At 54.9% G+C, this 19,464-nt stretch overlaps 1 protein-coding gene and 1 long non-coding RNA gene across 3 annotated transcripts; one reads left to right on the top strand and one right to left on the bottom strand.

Annotated features, from left to right (window-relative positions):
* Positions 1-6,240: 6,240 nt before the first annotated feature.
* RAB11B (RAB11B, member RAS oncogene family) lies at positions 6,241-17,899 on the bottom strand. The gene is made up of 5 exons (XM_036066093.2): positions 17,700-17,899; positions 11,028-11,223; positions 9,918-10,111; positions 9,512-9,592; positions 6,241-8,958 (listed from the first exon to the last, which is right to left on the bottom strand). Exons 1-5 carry the CDS (start codon positions 17,737-17,739, stop codon positions 8,813-8,815), a joined length of 657 nt encoding a protein of 218 aa, XP_035921986.1. The 5' UTR covers positions 17,740-17,899; the 3' UTR covers positions 6,241-8,812.
* LOC118518957 (uncharacterized) lies at positions 14,255-18,261 on the top strand. Of its 2 annotated transcripts, XR_004908933.2 has the most exons (4): positions 14,255-14,269; positions 14,657-14,752; positions 15,742-16,122; positions 17,201-18,261. It is a non-coding gene; the product is annotated as an uncharacterized LOC118518957 (long non-coding RNA). The 2 variants fall into 2 exon arrangements; XR_004908932.2 differs by lacking the exons at positions 14,255-14,269; positions 14,657-14,752 and having other exon boundaries at positions 15,359-16,122.
* Positions 18,262-19,464: the final 1,203 nt, after the last annotated feature.

Here is a 19,464-nt window from a genome sequence, read left to right as displayed (position 1 = left end):
ACATTGTTTAAAAGGTTAGAAGAAGGAGGAAGGGGACAGAGATACAAGATAGACTTTTAAAAATACACCTTGTTTTATATATTTGGCTTTACAACCATGTAAAATATTGCATATAATTATAAAACAAATTTTAAAGTGTAAAGGTAGCCCTAAAAACGAAAATAAAACAGAGAAACTTCTGTATCCAGTTGGTGACAAAACAACAGAGAGATGAACGTCTAGTGACTTTAAAACGACAATTTAACCCTACATACCACTATTATATTGTTGATGGTGATGTTGCAATTGTTATTCTGAGCCTGTTGCATATTTAGTTTTGCATAAAGCAAAAACAAAGTAATACGTTCATGTCAAGGACTGGGATTTTCAGAGGGAGTGAAGGAGGTACAGACATAAGGTTGATTATGCTAATAAAAACCTTATAGTCTTGGGCGCCTGGGTGGCTCAGTTGGTTAAGCGACTGCCTTCGGCTCAGGTCATGATCCTGGAGTCCCTGGATCGAGTCCCGCATCGGGCTCCCTGCTCGGCAGGGAGCCTGCTTCTCCCTATCACCCTCACCCCTCTCATGTGCTCTCTCTCTCTCATTCTCTCTGTCTCAAATAAATAAATAAAATTAAAAAAAAAAAAAAAAACCTTATAGTCTTGAACTTGAATTGGGAGCGTCACAATATATTTTATCTTTGCAAAAAAGCAAACATTTCCTAGCTCTGTCCACTGAAAAGGTCTGAAACAAAGACTGACTTTGTTGCCATCAGCACTCCTTAAACCCAGATCATAGTCTCTAAATATCGCTACTTCCAATTGAACGAACCAGGGAACGCTGGGGAAATACCTGATTCTGGGTCTGGGGCAGGAAATGTACAAGATGAACCTGACACAATCTGATATACCAGAAAGCGCAGGCGTTCTCAAAGACATTACCTAGTAAGGTAGTGTCAGTGGGAGTCAACTAGAAAAAGCTCTCACTGGCCACAAGTGGGATAATTTGCCCTTCAGTAAGGGTAATGGGTGCAGTAGATCTAAACACATCAAATGTTAAGGGGAGCCTGAGTGGCTCAGTCGTTAAGCGTCTGCCTTCGGCTCAGGTCATGATCTCAGGGTCCTGGGATCAAGCCCCACATCGGGCTCCCTGCTCTGCGGGAAGCCTGCTTCTCCCTCTCCCACTCCCCCTGCTTGTGTTCTCTCTTTCGCTGTGTCCCTCTCTGTCAAATAAGTAAATAAAATCTTAATAAAGAAATAAATACATAAATAAATAAACCCATCAAATGTTTAAATCCATTTACTGGGGGGAGCCTGGCTGGCTCAGCTGGTAGAGCATGCGAATCTTGATCTCAGGGTTACAAGTTCAAGACCCACGTTGGGTATAGAGATTCCTTAAAAAAATAAAATAAAACCTTAAAAAAAATCCATTTACCGGGGTTTTTAAAAATTCTTTAAATAATGTCGGGGCGCCTGGCTGACTCAGTTGGTAGAGCATGTCACTCTTGATCTTGGGGTCGTGAGTTCAAGTCCCACATTGGGCATAGAGTTTAGTTTTTTAAAAAATGTCAAGGGCGCCTGGGTGGCTCAGTTGGTTAAGCGACTGCCTTCAGCTCAGGTCATGATCCTGGAGTCCCAGGATCGAGTCCCACATCGGGCTCCCCGCTCAGTGGGGAGTCTGCTTCTCCCTCTGACCCTCTCCCCTCTCATGCTCTCTCTCATTCTCTCTCTCTCAAATAAATAAAATCTTTAAAAAATAAATAAATAAGGGCGCCTGGGTGGCTCAGTTGGTTAAGCGACTGCCTTCGGCTCAGGTCATGATCCTGGAGTCCTGGAATCGAGTCCCGCATCGGGCTCCCTGCTCAGCAGGGAGTCTGCTTCTCCCTCTGACCCTCCTCCCTCTCATGCTCTCTGTCTCTCATTCTCTCTCTCTCAAATAAATAAATAAAATCTTTAAAAATAAATAAATAAATAAAATAAAAAATAAATAAATAAAATAAATAAAAAATAAAAAATGTCAAATTTACATCATAAAAGTTGCAGAAGTAATACGCAGAGCTCCCATAGACCCTTTGCCCAGATGCCCCAATTGTTAGTATTTCTGAATCCTTTATTTTTATTTTTATTAAAAAAATTTTTTTTAATCTTTAAGTAGGCTCCACACTAATGTAGGGCTCGAATTCACAACCCTAAGACCAAGAGTCACAAGCTCTGTGGACTGAGCCAGCCAGGAACCCCGAATCCTTTATTTATTTATTTATTTATTTATTTATTTATTTATTTATTTATTTTAAAGATTTTATTTATTTGTCGGAGAGAGAGAGAGAGAGCACAAGCAGTGGGAGCGGCAGGCGAGGGAGAAGCAGGCTCCCTGCCGAACAAGGAGCCGGATGCAGGACTCCATCCCAGGACCCTGGGATCATGACCTGAGCCGAAGGCAGACATTTAACTGACTGAGGCACCCAGGCGTCCCCCTTTATTTTTTTAAATATTTTCTTTTTTCTTAAGTTTATTTGTTTGTTTGTTTGTTTATTTTTAAGTAATCTCTACCCCCAATGTGGGGCTTGAACTCAGGACTTCAAGATCAAGAGTTGCATACTCTGCCAAGTGAGCCAGGCAGGCACCCCTTCACTGTATATTTTTCTTTGTTTTTCAGTGCATATTTCTCAAGTATAAGCACACTCTTCCACATAACCACAGTACCACCTTCAAAATCAGGAAATTATTATTGATCCAATATTACCACGTAGTTCCCAAATCCCATTCAAAGTTTCCAATAAAGTCCTTTAAAGCTCCAGCATTCATTCCCAATCACACTTTGTATTTTTCTACTCCCAGTGTCATTCATGCTGCAATAGTTCGTCAATCTTTACTTGTCTTTCATGACCTTGATACTTTTGAAGAGTATGAGCTAGTTATTTTGTAGAAAGTTCCTCAATTTGTGTTTGTCTAATGTTTTGTCAGGATTTGTGCATTTGGAACAGGAACTGCAGAAGTGATAACGAGTTCTCAGTGCATATGCAAGGAAGAATAGAATGTTGATTTCTTCCATTGCTGAGTATGCTAGCCTGGTTAAAATGGTGTTTGCCAGGATGCCTGGGTGGCTCAGTCGGTTAAGTGTCTGCCTTCGGCTCAGGTCACGATCCCAAGACCCTGGGATCGAATCCTGCATCAGGCTTCTTGCTCAGCAAGGAGCCTGCTTCTCTCTGCCTGCCGTTCCCCCTGCTTGTGCTCACATGCTCTCTCTCTCTGACAAATAAATAAAATCTTTAAAAATAAAAAATAAAATAAAATGGTGTCTGCCAGGTCTCCACCCTGAGATAGTATGTTGTACTTGTCAATAGTGCTTTATGGGAAAATACTTTGAAATTAAATATCGGGTTCCTCAACAAACCTTCACCCACTAGGTTTATTAACCATTGATGACACTTGACTGAATCAATGTTTTGTTTTAATTTTGTTGTTGTTGTGATTACTTTGGCAAAGAGGGTTTTATTTTTACTTACAAGAATTCTGGAGGAGGACGGCTGCTGGCATTGGCTTTGTCAAATGATGACCCTCAGAGTCTCTTGGCCTTTTCCTCATGGTAGTGAGATGGCTGCTATGATTCCGGGCATCACATCCTCAATCAAGTCAGGAAGAAGGGAGTGGCGTGGAGGTGTTAGCCATGGCTGTCTTTTTTTTTTTTTTTTAATCAGATAATGGTTGTCAAAAGATGATTTTTTTCCTTTTATACTGGCTCAACAAAATGTTCCAAGGTGGCTTTTTCTTGTATTTTTACCTGCCTCAGTTGTGGAAGCAACCATTTCTCTAAGGAGCCCTGGTTTTAATGGGGAACGATATTTAAAAACCAAGATCTGGGTGCTAGGTGTGCTCACAGCTATCATGTTATCAATTCTTACTTTTCTCATTCTAATACATATGTATGTATGTACCTATATATAGACATTTATCTAGCTATCATCTATCTGTCCATCCATCCATCATCCATCCGTCTTTAAAACCATGAGTGCACACCAATACCCCTAATTCTAAACCAACACCAAAGTTTATCCCAGACACTTCATATTTCTAACTTCCTTCCCTGACTCCCGGATTCCCAAATGCATTTACTCGTTTTTCCACTCCCCCCACCCCATGTGAAACCTAACTCCTAGATACACTAGTCAAAACTCAGTCCCAGATAAAAACCTCCTAACCAATTCCACTCCCATTGGGCACACTGGTTGAAAGCTTGGCCCCAACAAAGGAGCTGAATCCATGCATTTTACTAAAAAAATAATCAGTCACTTTTGAAGGCTTCTCGGGAACCAACTCAAAATCTTGAAAATTATGAAATTCGGAAATTGACAAGAAAGAATTAAGTATTTATGCTGACCTTTACAATCTGTACCTCAGGGTAACCACATTAAATGAAGGGAAACTTCTCTTTATGGATGTATTCCAGAAATAAATGCAGAAGGCTAGATTTTGAATTTCATAACCCCTAATGGACTGTGAATCTAGGTGATGCTTTGCAGCAGCTGCAAACATCACAAATAAGAGACACGCTGACATCATTTGTCTCCTGGTGTGTGCACACACCACCTACGGAGCACTCAGCCCTAAATCTGATCAATCTCTAGATCTAACTATTCATTTACAGGAAATGCAGGGGACAAAGGCACATGGGAAATAACACCATGGTCCAAAGAGACAAAAAGCAGATTGGTGGTTGCCAGGGACTGGAGAAGGGGAAATGGGGAGGAACTGCTTAATGGATATGAGGTTTCTTTTTGGAGTGATGAAAAAAAATTCTGAATTACAGTGTGGTGTTTGCACAACCTTGTGCATGTACTAAAACCACTGGATGTACATTTTTAAATGAATGGGGTACCTGGGTGGCTCAGTCAGTTGGGCGTCTGCCTTTGGCTCAGGTCATGATCCTAGGGTCCTAGGATCCAGCCCTGTGTGGGGCTCCCTGCTCAGCTGGGAGCCTGCTTCTCCCTCTCCCTTTGCCCCTCCCCCTGCTTGTTCTCTCTCTCTCTCAAATAAATAAAATCTTTTAAAAAATCTCCTTAAAAAAAGAGAGTGCCTGGGTGGCTCAGTCGGTTAAGTGTCTGCCTTTGCCTCAGGTCATGATCCCGGGGTCCTGGGATCAAGCCCCACATCAGGCTCCTTGCTCAGCGGGGAGCCTGCTTCTCCCTCTCCCTCTGCCTGCCACTCCCCCCCTCCCCGCTTGTGCTCTGTCAAATCAATAAATAAAATCTTAAAAAAAAAGAGAAATATTTAGAGGGGGAATATGTCCAGGATTTGCACACAAGAAGAGAATGGGGTGAAACCAGATTGGTTGAAGTTGGGTAGTGGGCTTATGGGAGTTAGACTATTCTCTCCACTTTTTTTTTTTTTTTTAAAGATTTTATTTATTTATTTGACAGAGAGAGACACAGCGAGAGAGGGAGCACAAGTAGGGGGAGTGGGAGAGGGAGAAGCAGGCTTCCCGCGGAGCAGGGAGCCCGATGCGGGGCTCGATCCCAGGACCCTGGGATCATGACCCGAGCCGAAGGCAGACGCTTAACGACTGAGCCACCCAGGCGCCCCTCCACTTTTATTTATTTTTTAAATATTTTATTTATTTGAGGGGCGCCTGGGTGGCTCAGTCGTTAGGAGGCTGCCTTCGGCTCAGGTCATGATCCTAGGGTCCTGGGATCGAGCCCCGCATCGGGCTCCCTGCTCGGCGGGAAGCCTGCCTCTCCCTCTCCCACTCCCCCTGCTTGTGTTCCCTCTCTCGCTGTCTCTCTGTCAAATAAATAAATAAAATCTTAAAAATAAATAAATAAATGAAATCTTTAAAAAAAAAGATTTTATTTATTTGAGAGAGAGAGAGAGAACACAAGTGGCAGGGGGAGGAGCAGTGGGAGAGAGAGAAGCAGACTCCTCGCTGAGTAGGGAGCCCAACTTGGGACCCTGAGATCATGACCTGAGCCGAAGGCAGACGCTTAACCAACTGAGCCACCCAGGCGCCCCTCTCTCCACTTTTAAATGACATAATTTATTTAGGTTAACACAGTTTGTGGAAAAATTAAACAGAGAGTCACCCTAGAACCCAGCGATTCCATCTCTGGCTATCTACCCAGAAGAACTGAAAGCAGGGACCCGAGCACCTCTATCTGCACACCCATGTTCACAGCAGCATGATCCACAATGGCCAGCAAGTGGAAGCGACCCAAATATCCATCGATGGATGAATGGATAAACAAGAAGTGGACTATCCATACAATGGACGATCATTCAGCCTTTTATTAAAAAGGAACTTCTAACACCTGCTACAACGTGGATGAACCTTGAAGACATTATACTAAGTGAAATAAGCCAGTCACAAAAGAACAAATACTGTAGGATTCCACTTATAGGTCCCTAGAGGAGTCAAATTCACAGACAGGAAGTAGATGGTGGGAGCCTGGGATGGGGCAGGGGGTGGGGAGATGGTGCTTCACGGGGACAGAGTCTCAGTTTTGCAAGATGAAGAGTTCTGGAGACGGACGGTGGGCATGGTTGCTCAACACTGAATATACTTAATGCCACTGAGCTGTACACGGAAAAGTGGTCAAGATGGCCAATTTAATGTTGTGTATTTTATCACCATTAAAAAAAAAAAAAAGACTTAAGAACAGTGCCTGGCACCGAGTGTACATGCTGGGCTTACTACATCACTGAAATCAGAGTAACTGAAACAGCATCGCTGGACTGGAACCCCCAAGGGGACAATGTCATCTCAGTCTCGTTCCCTGGTATGTGCCTCGGGCCCGGCCAGTCCATGGAGGCTCAGGAAAGATCTGATCTTTGGACTACCTGAAACCTTCCAGGGTGCCTCATTACTTCACCCAGCCTGCCTGAAGCCTCTGCCCACCCTCTGTCCTCCCCACACCCACCTTGCCCAAATCCAGATTCGGCACCCCCAGGGTCTGAGTGAATGGTCCCTGGAGTGTTTGTGGCCCCACCAGATCTGCCGCTGTCCTGTTGCTGGCCTTGGCTCAGGACGCCCCCTGGCCTGGAGCACACACCCTGCCTCACTCCAACTCCCCTATGGGAACAGCCCCCTGTGGCTCAGGGCCCTTCTGGAAAGACTGCCTGGGTTTGCCCAGCTCTCCAGGCAGAGCGGCCAAAGCCTGGCATTGGGAGAAGCAGACCCCCGTCTCTGGTGGCTCTTCAAGGGGTCAAGGGCATAAGTGGCTTCAGCCAGAGGGTAGAGCTTCTAGAACAGCTGCAGGCACTCAGGTGAGAGAGGAGTTACTGGGTCACATGGTCAGGGCAGGGATGGGGGTGGGAGGCGAGGGGGATAGCAACACTTCCACCATAGTGGCAAATGGCCCTCAGGCCAGGGGAGAAGCTGGATCCTGGGGAGAGGCAGAGGAACTCCAGGCCGCCTGCCTCCCCTCTGGCACCAGCGTCCTCCCACTGGGCCCTCCTTAAAGGGCAGCCTGGGATGGGGAGAGCTGGGGTGGCGCCCGTATCACCAACATCCCCTGGTCGAGTCCCTCTTGGGTGTCCTTGACGAGACCCCAGGGGAGGCGGAGGCCGTGGGCAGCAGACGGAAGCGAGGACAGTCCAACCCCAGGGCTGGGAATGGGGAGCAGCGGGCACAGGTCAGCCCCTGCTAGGAGGCACCCTCAGCTCCCCGGCCGAGAAGAAGTTGAGTACATCCCCCAGCCACAGGGGCAGCTTGGAGAGGGCACCCACCCCTCCCCCGCAGGCCAAGGCCCCCGTGGTCAGCTCGTGGGCCTCCGCACTGTCCCGGGTGGCGCTTGGCCCTGCTCCTCTAGCTCCCTGCGGGGCTGAGCCGGGCCGACGCAGCCCGCAGCGGGACGTGTGCCTCGCGAAGCCCTGGCCCAGCCCTGGCCCAGCCGTGGCCGCCTGGCGGAGAGAATGAAGACAAAGGCGCAGCGGCAGGTTTCTGTACAGGAAGTCGGATTATACATTTTAGTAACGGGCGGAAGAAATGAGGCATCGGGGCAACAGTGCGGGGGCCACAGGGAGAATAAGAGGTCGAGAGCTGGGGTTTGGCGTCAATCTTACAAAGTGTATAAAGAATCTGTGTTTCTCTACAATAACAAAAAAACCAAAGGCTACAAGAGCGGTTGTATATACAAAACACGGAGATATTGCTTCACTTGCAAACAGGTTCCTGACCAGACGGGAGACAAGACAGAGAGGGGCCCAGGAAGGGGCTGGAGAGCGCGCTGCGTGCAAAAGGAGGGTGACAGGGGATCGGGGTCTTCTCCCAGCACAAATCTACAGGCAGGAGCTGGTCGCGCACGCACGGGAGAGGTCGAAGGCGTGTGCGGTGCCGGCTGTGCGTGGGGGGGCAAGGGGGCCGGGAGCCCAGAGTGTCCGCCTGCCCCGGCCCCCAGGCGCCTTGCTCTTCGAGCAGCAGCTCGGAAGGGGGTTCTGGGTGGGGCCTGGGGGGAGGGGGGTCAGTGGGGCCAACTGGCCACAGAGGGAGGGAGGCCGTCGCTCCCTGGAGTCTGCCGTGGAAAACTGGAGAAGCCCGCTGGGCGCGCCCCTCCTCCTCGCCTCCGGCCGGCCCCGTGCAGCCTGCCACCCTCCCTGGCCCGCCGAGATGCACACTGGGACCCAAGAGCAGGCGCGGCGACCCGGGCGTCTGGCTTTCCTCGAGCGGGGACAGCAGTTGCCACTCGACGACTCCTGTTCTTCCGGGGCCGCAGCCAGCCATGCGGAGCTCGATGGGAGGGGCGGAGAGGGCGGGGCAGGGGAGCGCAGCGCGGTGCGGGGCGGGGCGGGCGGAGGCCGAGGACGCGCACGCGCACGCGCGCGCGGGCGGGGCGCAGGGCGCTCACAGGTTCTGGCAGCACTGCAGCTTGTTGGGTTTCTGTCCGTCGGTGGTGGGCGGCACGCTGATGTCCACCACGTTGTTGCCGGGGGACTCATCGTGGGCTGCGCGGTCTGCGATCTGCTTCTGTGACACGATGCGGTAGATCTCTGCAGGTGGGGGAATGTGGGGTGACCCATCTGGACCTCAGTGTCCTCTGAGCCCAAGACCCCTCTCAAAGGCCCCCCTCTGTGCCCCGTGTGTCCCCCCCATCATGTCGGGGGGAATGACAGCAGGGGCTGGGCTCCTGGAGGCTCCCACCCGGTCACCAAGTGCTGGCTGGGTGTTCAGCGAGGGCGGGACCCGTGTCTGGTCACAGAGCTACCCCCCCCAGCCCCGCCTCTTCTCCTGTAAGATCAGAGGCCCCTCCTCCTCAGAATAAACGCCCAGGAGCCCAGGGGCCCTGTGGCCCCGCGGCTGACCCAGCTGGCTGTTCTCGGGTGGGGCCACGGCAGAGGGGGTCTCTATGTCCTCAGGATCCGGCCTGATCCCAGGAAGCACGCCATGTCTGTCCTCATGTCCAGACCGGCTTTCGGGTTTCAAGAATAAAGCTTCAGGGACTGTGTTCTGGAGCAGGCAACCGGGGTGGCTGGTGCCCTTCCCAGGCCCACCCACAGTGGGCATGTTGGGGTTACCATGGCCCCAGCCAGGCCCAGTGACCACCTGTGAGGATGTTCTTGAAAGCTTCCTCGACGTTGGTGGAATCCAAGGCTGAGGTCTCAATGAAAGACAAGTTGTTCTTCTCTGGAACAAAAAGAGTATCGCCCAGGTGAGCAGTGGGGGTGGGGGGGAGGGCTACCCTGCATCCTCCCAGGGACCCTGCTTCCTTGCCCGCTTGCCTGGCCAAGAAATGAATGGTGGGAGCCAAAGAGACAGGACTGAAATGCCCACACCTCAGGAAGGGGAAGCTGGCAGGGGCCTGCCTTCCAGATGGTTCTCCGATGCCTCAGTCACAGTCCCACTTTCAGGAATGTGGCCCCCGGGGGAGGCCCGGGCAGGCAGCCCCGTGTGACACCCACACGCCCCACCCCCCCCCCAGCCACACCTGCTCCGGCCCGGCACAACTCACCTGCAAAGGCACGAGCCTCGTCAGTGGGCACGGCCCGCAGGTGGCGCAGGTCACTCTTGTTGCCCACCAGCATGATGACGATGTTGCTGTCGGCGTGGTCCCGCAGCTCCTTCAGCCAGCGCTCCACGTTCTCGTAGGTCAGGTGCTTGGCGATGTCATACACGAGCAGCGCGCCCACGGCGCCGCGGTAGTACCTATGGGCGCAGCGCGTGAGCTACCCACAGGGGCCTCCCAGGCTCGGTGGGCAGCAGCTCCTCGGCCCCCACACACGGTGCAGGGGGCACAGAGCCTGCCCGAGGGGTGGCCACTGCGGCCTCGAGGGTGGGGTGTGTGTCCCCAAGTTCTGGCTCTGCTCCCCGGGTTCAGCTCAGGACTACGGGGCCAGAGCAAGGAGCTTGGGACCTGGGGTCAGCAGACCCTCACGGGGTCAGTCACAAAAGGGAAGAAGGAAAGGGCCGCTGCTGGGCAAAAGCCCTGATGCCCACCATGGCTTGGCCAGTCTGACCACCAAGGCGACTGACAGACACCCATCCACCCCGAGGGATTAGGGACACGAGAAGGTGACCAGGCCTCAGTGGAGGGAGTCCCGAGGGCACAAGTGACTGACTGGAAGTGGCGGGATGCTGGGAGGGTCTAGGGAGAGGCAGCCCCAGTGGGTCCTGGTAGCGGGGGCCCACAGGGAGGCAAGGGATGCCAGGCCTATGTGGGAGGACAGGGCGAGGGTGGGACAGGGTCTGAGCTGAAGCGCAGAGGGAAGCTGAGGGAAGACAGGCAGGGCAGGCGAGCAGGCAGGGCTGGGGAGCGGGCAGAGGGGCCCAGTCCAGGGTAACAACCCTCACGGTGCAGCCAGCGTCGGTGAAACCACAGTGCCTTAAGGGACAGGGACTCCAGGGCTCAGAGGAACCGTAGGACATGTCTACCCTAGGGTCACAGCATGGCCAGGACTGGGCACTGGTCTTCCCAACGGTCCCATAGCTCCTGGAGGTCCTGTCCCTCCATCCTGGGCCGAGGAGCTGCTGCCCACCGAGCCTGCCCACCTCCTGCCCACCCTTCTGGGCCCAGCGGCCCCACATGCATGGCTTCCTGCATCGCCCTGGCCCCGTCACTCACGCGGAGGTGATGGCACGGTAGCGCTCCTGGCCGGCAGTGTCCCAGATCTGCGCCTTGATGGTCTTGCCGTCCACCTGGATGCTGCGGGTGGCAAACTCCACGCCGATGGTGCTCTTGCTCTCCAGGTTGAACTCGTTGCGGGTGAAGCGTGATAGCAGGTTGCTCTTCCCCACGCCCGAGTCCCCAATGAGCACCACTTTGGGGGCAGGAGGGAGACAGGTGAGACTCGGCAGGCCGGCCTCCCCAAGCCAAGGCCCATACAGCACCCATGCCCACCTGCAGGACCACCAGCGGCACCCTGGGTGCTGCACAAACTTGAAAGCCAACATCAGAGCAGCGGGGCTGTCCTGGAGCCCGAGGCTCCACATCTGCTGGTGCAGAAGCAAGCACAGGCTCAGGGCTTCCGGAAACACAGCCGCTGTGGACAGTGCAACACCCCGCTGTCTCTGGTCCTTCAGAGCAGGGCTGCCCCAGTGCCGATGTACGCACCCAGACATCCCGGCGGGCAGGCAGAGTGGGGATCTATCAACCCCTGAACCTCCCCTGCAGCCCAGAGGCCAAGAAGGCTTCAGGGCTGGGCCACCTTGGGCGAGTCATTTAACCTCTCTGGGCTGCCTTTTCTGCAGAAGGGGGACTCGAGGAGAAAAGGCAGGATCAGAACTCCAGTAGCATCTAGCATGCTAAGGCAGGCAGGGAACAGTTATTGCTAGGTTCTTACCTACAAGGGTCTGTCTCTGGAGCTCTAAGTCACAGGAAATGAGAAGCCTCCCCCCCACGCCCACCCGCTGCTTCCTCATGGAGGGTTGCCGCAAGCAAACCCACATTCAGCCCCGGCATCGTCAGAGCTGGCTCATGCGGAACAGGAATGTGCCCTCTAGATGCATCTGCAAAGGCACAGAGCCTGCCACCCCGACGCCCCCAGAGTCAGCCCTTCCTGCAGAGACATCCAGAGCACAGAGTCCTCCTGAGCAGGGCAGGGCAGGCCCCTCCAGTCTCTCCCTGCATCCCTCTGCCCCAGCCAGAGAAGCACTGCCTCTAGGGGCCAAGGTGCCCCAGGCTCTGTGGTAGGGCCACGTGAGCTGGTCCGGGAAGAGTGTGAGCCCAAGATGCTGTCCTTAGACCCAGCGCACACTGGAGTCTCACGTCTGTGTCTGCACAGTGTGTGAGCTGCCCGTGTACGCGTGGGAATATGTGCGGCGGAGAAGAAACAACACACGGCTGTCTGACCAGACACCCCAGGCAGAAACCACATGGACCCCCACGTGTGGACCTTGGGCTCTGGCACCCAAGGGTGGGTCTGTCCAGTGGAAAGCCACGGGGGCTGTAGGTTTGGTCACCCAGAGCCCCAGTTAAGTTTTTCCTCGATGGAAAGTTGTATATGTGCATGGCCAAGTTCCCACGGCTTCTGACCACCTTCACTGCCCCACCTGGGGCCATACCGCCGGCACCTCTCCTGGGGTCCTTGTGGTTACTCTCGTAGCCAACCACCAGGCTGTTCTCCTGGAGGCCACCAGAGGGCGCCCGTGAGCACCTGAGTGGCTCCCACCGCCGCTCTGCCCACAGCCCTCCAGGGCTCCCACCTCCCAGAGGTAAAAGTCCAAACCCTCCCAGCGGCCCACAGAGCCTTGCACCACCTGCCCCATGCCCTCCCTGCCCTCCCTCTCTCCCCCTCGCCCACTCTGCTCCAGCCACAGGGGCCTCCTCACTGGAACTCGAAGCTAGACAGGGCCACGCTGCACTTTGCCTGGACATTCTTGCCCGGGTACCTGCCTGCCGTCTGCCCTCCCCTCCTCGGTGTGGTCCCTCAGATGCCACTCGATCGAGGAGGCAGGCCCTCGCTGCCATCCTCTTAAAAGCCCACTCCCCTCCCCGCCTGCCTTTCCTCCACAGCTCCCCCCACCCAGGTTACCATCCTCAGGCCACAGAAGAGGAAAGGGCAGGTAAGGCAGCCCCCAGAAGACTAAGAACAAGAAGAATGTTTAATGAGTCTGTCCTAAGAAAGCCCTCGATGTGCACCACCTCACACAAGTCTCATGTAACCTTTACAAGAGGAAGCAGGAGAATGCCGAGCCCAAGGCACTGTGAGCGCATGCCTGTTTGCAGGCCTGCTCCTACCTCCCAACCCTGCTCACCAGACAGTGACTTGCCCAGGGCCACCTGGCTGGAAAGTGGTTTGTCAGGATCTGAACCCACGTCTCCTGCATCCAGAGCTAAGCTCAGGGATCTGGGTCCAGCCTCCTCCTCTCCCACCATCTGGGGCATCCTGACCCTCGGAGTAGTGGGTAAACTCCTGCTCATCCTTCAAAACCCCTCAAGTCAGGCCTCTCCTCTCCCCTCAAACCACCATGTGACCTGGCCTCCATGACCTGGGATAACAAGGCAGGTGTTCTCTTGACAATGTAGGTGCCCAACGGAAGACTGCGAGCCGACCTCGGAGAAGGTGGAAGAGGTGGAGATGGACAAGGGCCTGTGGCTCTCACCCACGCTGTGGAGCCCACCACCCACACCCCCAACCCCTCACCTCCTTCCCACGTGGCCACTGGGACCTGGCCAAGGCTGGAGAGGCTGGCTCACAATGCGTATGCCCTCGGGAATGGAACAGGAAATGAGCAGGAGGGTCCCTTCTGGGCTCTGCCCTGTATGGCCACCCCCATCCCCTCCCTCCCTTGCCAGCCTTGGCCCCCTCAACTCTGCCCTGGCCTAGCCAACAATCTCCTCAGCACCTCGGGCCAGGCCCAGCCCTGAAGGCTTTGTGATTGCGTTCTCAGGGCCATCCCAGGAGCAAATGTTTGTATTATCCTTCCCCTTGTGCAGCTGGGGGCCACTCGGCCCGGAGTGACCAAGTTCCTGGCCCAGGGTCACCCAGTGAGAAAGCGGAGGCCAGAGCAAGATGAGAGCCCCCAGCCACTGCACAGATGAACTGCCGGCCCGCCCCTGGCCCATGGTGCCTGATGCAGGGAGGTGGCCAGTGGGGCAGTGGCCAGGCTGGCCCCATGTGAGGGCTAGGAATGAGAACAGCATTGTCCAAGGCACAAGTGATCTGTTGTCTTGGGGAAATAAAGGGCCCTTGAGGACACAGCCCCTAGAATTTCCACAGAAGTCGGTGGCATCACTGGCTGGGAAACGGCCCGCAGGCAAGCCCAGTTGGCAAAAACAAAGAGCTGGCACCTCTTGAAGCCCTGGGTCCTCCGACCTGCCTCATGACAGTGTGGCACCCCTGGGGCCCGCACGCTGACACTCAGGTAGACTGTGGCCGTTTGGGGGGGGGTGCTGGCTCCCCTACTCCAGGCAGAGCAGGCCCCTGCTTCCCCCCCACCCCAGGAAGCCAGCCCTGACCATCCCAGGCCCCAGAGACTGGCACTTGAGGGCAATCCTGCCACAGTTATATCCCGGGGAATCAGAGCGGAGGACAGATCGGGGCCCAAAGCCAGGGCACAGACAAGGCCACCATGGGCCAATGGGGGAAGATGGCATGCTCGGGTCCTTACCGGGGGGTCTGGTGGGGGCCCTGCCCAGGCTGGAGAGCAAGGAGGCTACCTCAGGAGCACTCAGCAGAGGAGGGCGAGCATGGGGCTGGCCTGTTCCCTGGGCGCTGGCTGCTACTCTCTCCTCACCCCCTTTCCCAAAAGGACTCATGGATGGCACAGGGGTGGACAAAGCCCAGGGAACAAGGTCCTGGGCTACCACAGCAGCTTCCCACTTCAACCCACATCCTCAGAGGCCAGGTGAGTGGCTGGGGGGCTCCAGGAAGTCCTTGGTGGCCCTTGGGGACATAGCTGCTCCCACTGTGGATCCCGCAGCCTGGTCCAAGCCAAGAGAGATCAGGGCAGCCCCCAGGGGCTGATCTGCAGGTTGGGAAAATGGCCCATAGCTGTCAGGATAAAATGTTAGCAGGCTGAACACAAGGATCTATAATTAGGTACAAATAAACAACCTTACTCCTGGGGGAAGGGGGAAAGCGCAGTGAAGAAAATAAACAGCATGTGGGGAAAACACCCAGGGGGATCTGCTGGCCTTGGTCTTGGGAGGTCAGGGGAGCCACCGTGTGATGTGGCGGCCAAACCAACCAAGGCGGTGGCGGGAGGGCTAAGCAGGGGGCAGTCAGCGTCCCAAGTGAGAAGTGTGGCGCCTCCGTGCCAAGGGAGGGGCCAGAAGGTGACTAAAGCCTGGGGGAGGCTGAGCACAGGGTTGGGGGCATGACGATCACTGCCCCTCCCCTCCTGAAGGGCCCCTCGGACTAGGTGATGGGGCTGGGGAGCCTCGAGGTAAGGAGTATGTGCCAGACCCACACAGTTTCCTTCTCCCGTTGGAGTGAAAAACGGAGTGGATTTCAAGAGAAATATGCAGAGATAATAGGGAGACCTCCAACAAGACACACGTGTGAATGTGAGGTCTCGGATGCCCGCGGTTTGGGAAATACTGACCTTGTGGGTTCAACTTTTACTCCTAACCCTGAATGACTCAGAAAAGTAGGCTGAGGGGGGAGGGCAGCGGGGCAGGCAGCCCCCACCCATACCCCTGCCCTGTGCCAGTTGCCGCCGAAGCCAGATCTGGGCTTCCAGGAAGAGGACTCTGGAGATGAGTCCCGGGAAGCACACAGTCGCTCCATTGCCCCTGACCCAGTAACTGGACTTCTGGGAACATACTTCAAGGAAATAACCCAAAGGGCAAAAGATGACTAGTGCAAACACTCGAGCTGGGTTATTTATAACAGCAAGCGGCTGAAAATAACAAGTGGGCAATGGCCCCAGAAGCTTGGAGGTTGACGACTGGGGTTAAGACCCCCTGCCCTGCAACCAGGACCTGGGGAGCAGAGGCCTCAGGGCCCCAGCCACAGCAGGATGGAGTCCCGTCCACCGGTGGCCAGTCCCTTTGGGGGACTGACAGAAGAGCTTCCCCTGCCTCTAACGTGAGACCCCAGGGCAAGTCGGCACCAGGACCTTGGCCTGATACCTGCTGACCACACGGCTTCACCTGCCAGTGACTTATGAGCCTGCACACAGCTCCCCGGGGCCCACGGTGCCACGTGACAACTCTGGGCCTCTGTGTGGGCACTCCCCCAGCCCAGAAGCCTTTCACCACATGGATATCCCAGGTAGGGAGTGCTCCACCCCGCTCTCCACATCCCCAAGGTCCCCAGGCTTCCGGCCCCCATGTGTGGGATGATAACACAGACACAACGGTCAGTGACGGACACGGACCGCACTCCCAGAGATAGCCAGGCTTCCCCAACGAGGGGACGATGTCAACCGCTGGTGTGGGAGGCAGACCCTCACACGGCAGGCAGCAGGACAAAGGTGCTTCATGCGGGCCCGGGGTTAGCTATCAAGGGCCACCATTGTCAGCCAGGGAGCTCAAAACAGACGGCCCCGGGCCTGGCCAAAGCCCAGGTTGGCACAGAAGGCACTGTGAAGCCAGTGACTCTTTTTTCTTTTTTTTTAAGATTTTGTTTTTAAGTAATCTCTACACCCAAAGTGGGGCTCGAACTTACAACCCACAGATCAAGCGTTGCATGCTAGACTGAGCCAGCCAGGCACCCCTAAAGCCAGTGACTTAGGTCAGTCCACACCCCCAGCGATGTGGAGGGAGTCTCCCCAGCTTGAGCGGCAGGGCGAGGGAGCTAGGCCGGCAGTGGCTGTCTGACCTGCCACGGCCGCACTTCTGGCTCCTAGAACCCTCTGTCCCTTGGGCAGGGACGATCCTCTAGCAGGCTGGCCGAAGGCCAGCCCATCGGTGCCCATGTGTTGGGGGAGGTGGTCTAACAGGCTTAGTCCCACATATACTCCTGAGGTGGTAAAGCCCAGAGCTGACCTGGGTTCAAATCCCGCTCCAACACTTTTCAAATGTGCCCTGTCTCTCTGGGTCTCAGTTTCCAGGTCCACAGAGAGAGGCTGGATACTATCGACGACCTCACAGGGTTGGGGTGAGCATTGCAATGAATTCGTGAAGTGCTTAGAGAAGGGCAGGTACTTTGGTGGTTCTATTAAGAGTTCTAAGAGTTCAAAGATAATAACTGGTGGTTACTGTTAACCACCAAGCCTGGGTCCAGCACACACAGTCCCCCCGCCAGGCGCCCCTTCCACGCAATTCTGGGTCAGCACCCCAATCCAGGGTCCCAAATCCAGGGTCCCCCCACCACACGCCTCATCCCCTCGCGTCCTCTCCCTTCCCAGGCACCGCCCCCAGACATGACGCCGCCAATCAGGACCGGCTCCTCCCACTCCGTGAGAGAATCACCCCCACCTGCCCAGAGCCAGCCCATTTCTTGGACACGCCCACTACGCCCTAGCCCCGCCTCTGATGGCCCCGCCCCCACCACGAATGGAGCTTTCCACCCAGCCGGCCCGCCAAATGCTGGGGAGGCCCCGCCCCCGGAGGCCCCGCCCCTAACGGCCTCTCCCACCGCTTGGGGCCCCACCCCCTCCGGGCCCCGGCCCCGCCTCGGCGCATCCAGGGCCCCCAGGCCTCTCTGGGACGCCCGCTCCGCACGGCCGCGCACTCCAGCCCAAAGCTGACCGAGCCCAAACTGCCCCGGCCTTCCCCGCTGCCTAACCCGCTGGGCCCCAAGTCCCGGACTCCGGCCTGGGCCTAGCGGCCTGGAGCGCAGCCTCAACCCGCCTGCCCGCCGCCTTGTCGCCGTGCGCTCGCCCGTCTCTGTCCCACAGACCGCACCTTTGAATAGATAGTCGTACTCGTCGTCCCTGGTCCCCATTGTCCTGGCGCTTCCGGCGGGATCGGCGACTCCGCAGCCCCACCACAAACACCCGACGGGGGCGGAGCCGGCGCCGCGGAGAGCGGCGGCTGGATGACCAATCAGAGGTGGGTGGCGTAGCGACCGGCACCCAGGGCAGCCAATCACAGGCAGAAGCAGAGCCTCAAGGGTGGGCGCCTCCTGGGATCCACCCTCCTCGCCTTCGGTCTCCTGGAGAAAGGCGGAAGGAATGCGGACCTTTCTGAAGTGACGGCTGCATCAGCCTATCAGAGGTGGGCTCTCGAAGGCGGGGCGGAAGACTGTAAGAATGAAACAGATTGATGGAACGAGTAACCAATGAGAGGCTTGATTCAGACGGTCCGGGAGTACCAGAGGACCTGTCCGGGAAGGGAAATGGGGCTACGTCCAGGTGATGTTACGCTAGCTAACGTCCCGATGACGTCATAGGTCAATGCGCGCGGCTCTGCTTCCCCCCCAACCCCGCCTCCCTCTGCCCTCCCCAGTAAATGACCGTTTCCGGGCCTCTGAGCGGGTTTTTGTTTTTTGTTTTCTCCCACCTGGGGGTTCCCTCTCGGTTCTTGGTTGGATTTCCATCGCTGTATTTGTGAGTCGTTAAGGTACTCCACTACCTCAGTTTCCTCCGCTACATGACGGGAGAAACTCACTTTGTGGAATCTTTGGAAGATAACTAGATCATCTCGAGACCTAAAGACATACTAAATCAACCATCCACTTTCTGTCATTGAGGCTTTAACAAATATTTATAAAGTCCTTCCTGGACGTCAGACTCTCTCCAACGTGATCTCCCCTTCTCTATCCCCTTGCCTGTTATATTCCACCTTCCTCCCCCGGAGGATTTACCACTACCTGATATTAGACTGTATTTCTGGGGGCGCCTGCCTGGCTCAGTCGGTGGAGTATGCGACCCTTATCTCAGGGGTTCGGGCCCCATTTGGGCGTAGAGCTAATTTTATATATATATATATATATATATATGTATGTATTTCTTGATCCATTAATTTCTCTAGTCCGCTGCCAACAGATTATCAGCCCCATGAAGGCAAGGACTCTTGTCTGTCTCTGCCGGTGCTGTGTCCCCAGTGTTCAGTAAATATTTGATGAGTGACGAATAATGTAACCAGAGAGCTCTGTGGCAGTTATTTTACTATAATTATAATTATTATCATTGCCTCGTGGACCTCATCCCTGCATTGTCCAACAGGCATCCCAGACACTAATTTGGCCTCTTTTCCCATATCCACTCCTCCTGTGACTCCGTGTCCCCCACGCCACCCCGCACCTCAATCCTCCTCTCCTGCTCAGCTCACAGCCAAAGGTCATGGATTCCTCTCTCCTCATCCTTTAGTCCCCTGCGTCTTCCTGCCTCCTTTCCCTCAGTTGTCTTACTGTTTTCCTCCTCCCTTCTCAATTTCTGACCACTTCTCACCCCCGCCACTGCCACCATCTCAGTCCTGGCCCCGTCATCACTCCCTGGACCTGAGCTGTTGTCTATCCCCAGATCTCCCTGCTCTGCCCTCACCCCACACAGTCTGCAGTCAGAGGAGTCTTTTTTTTTTTTTTTAGGTAAACTCTATGCCCAACGTGAGACTCAAACTCACCACCCCGAGATCAAGAGTCACACGCTCCACCGACTGAGCCAGCCAGGAGCCCCAGAGGAGGCTTTTAAAACATAAGTCAGATTGTCCCGTTCACCTGTTCAAAAAT

This window comes from Halichoerus grypus, chromosome 1 (genome assembly GCF_964656455.1).
Source record: "Halichoerus grypus chromosome 1, mHalGry1.hap1.1, whole genome shotgun sequence".
NCBI classification, from domain to species: Eukaryota; Metazoa; Chordata; class Mammalia; order Carnivora; family Phocidae; genus Halichoerus; species Halichoerus grypus.
The sequence above is the reverse complement of the archived record's forward strand: the minus strand, read 5'-3'. Positions and strand labels throughout refer to the sequence as shown.

Bases quoted from the DNA above. Each gene is read 5' to 3' on its own strand.
- RAB11B (XM_036066093.2), bottom strand. From the start codon at position 17,739: ATGGGGACCAGGGACGACGAGTACGACTATCTATTCAAAG. The intron at 9,593-9,917 runs GTGAGTTGTGCC...TTTTTGTTCCAG, and splicing joins CGAGGCTCGTGCCTTTGCAG to AGAAGAACAACTTGTCTTTC. The intron at 8,959-9,511 runs GTGGTCACTGGG...CCCCACCTGCAG, and splicing joins TTTCAAGAACATCCTCACAG to AGATCTACCGCATCGTGTCA.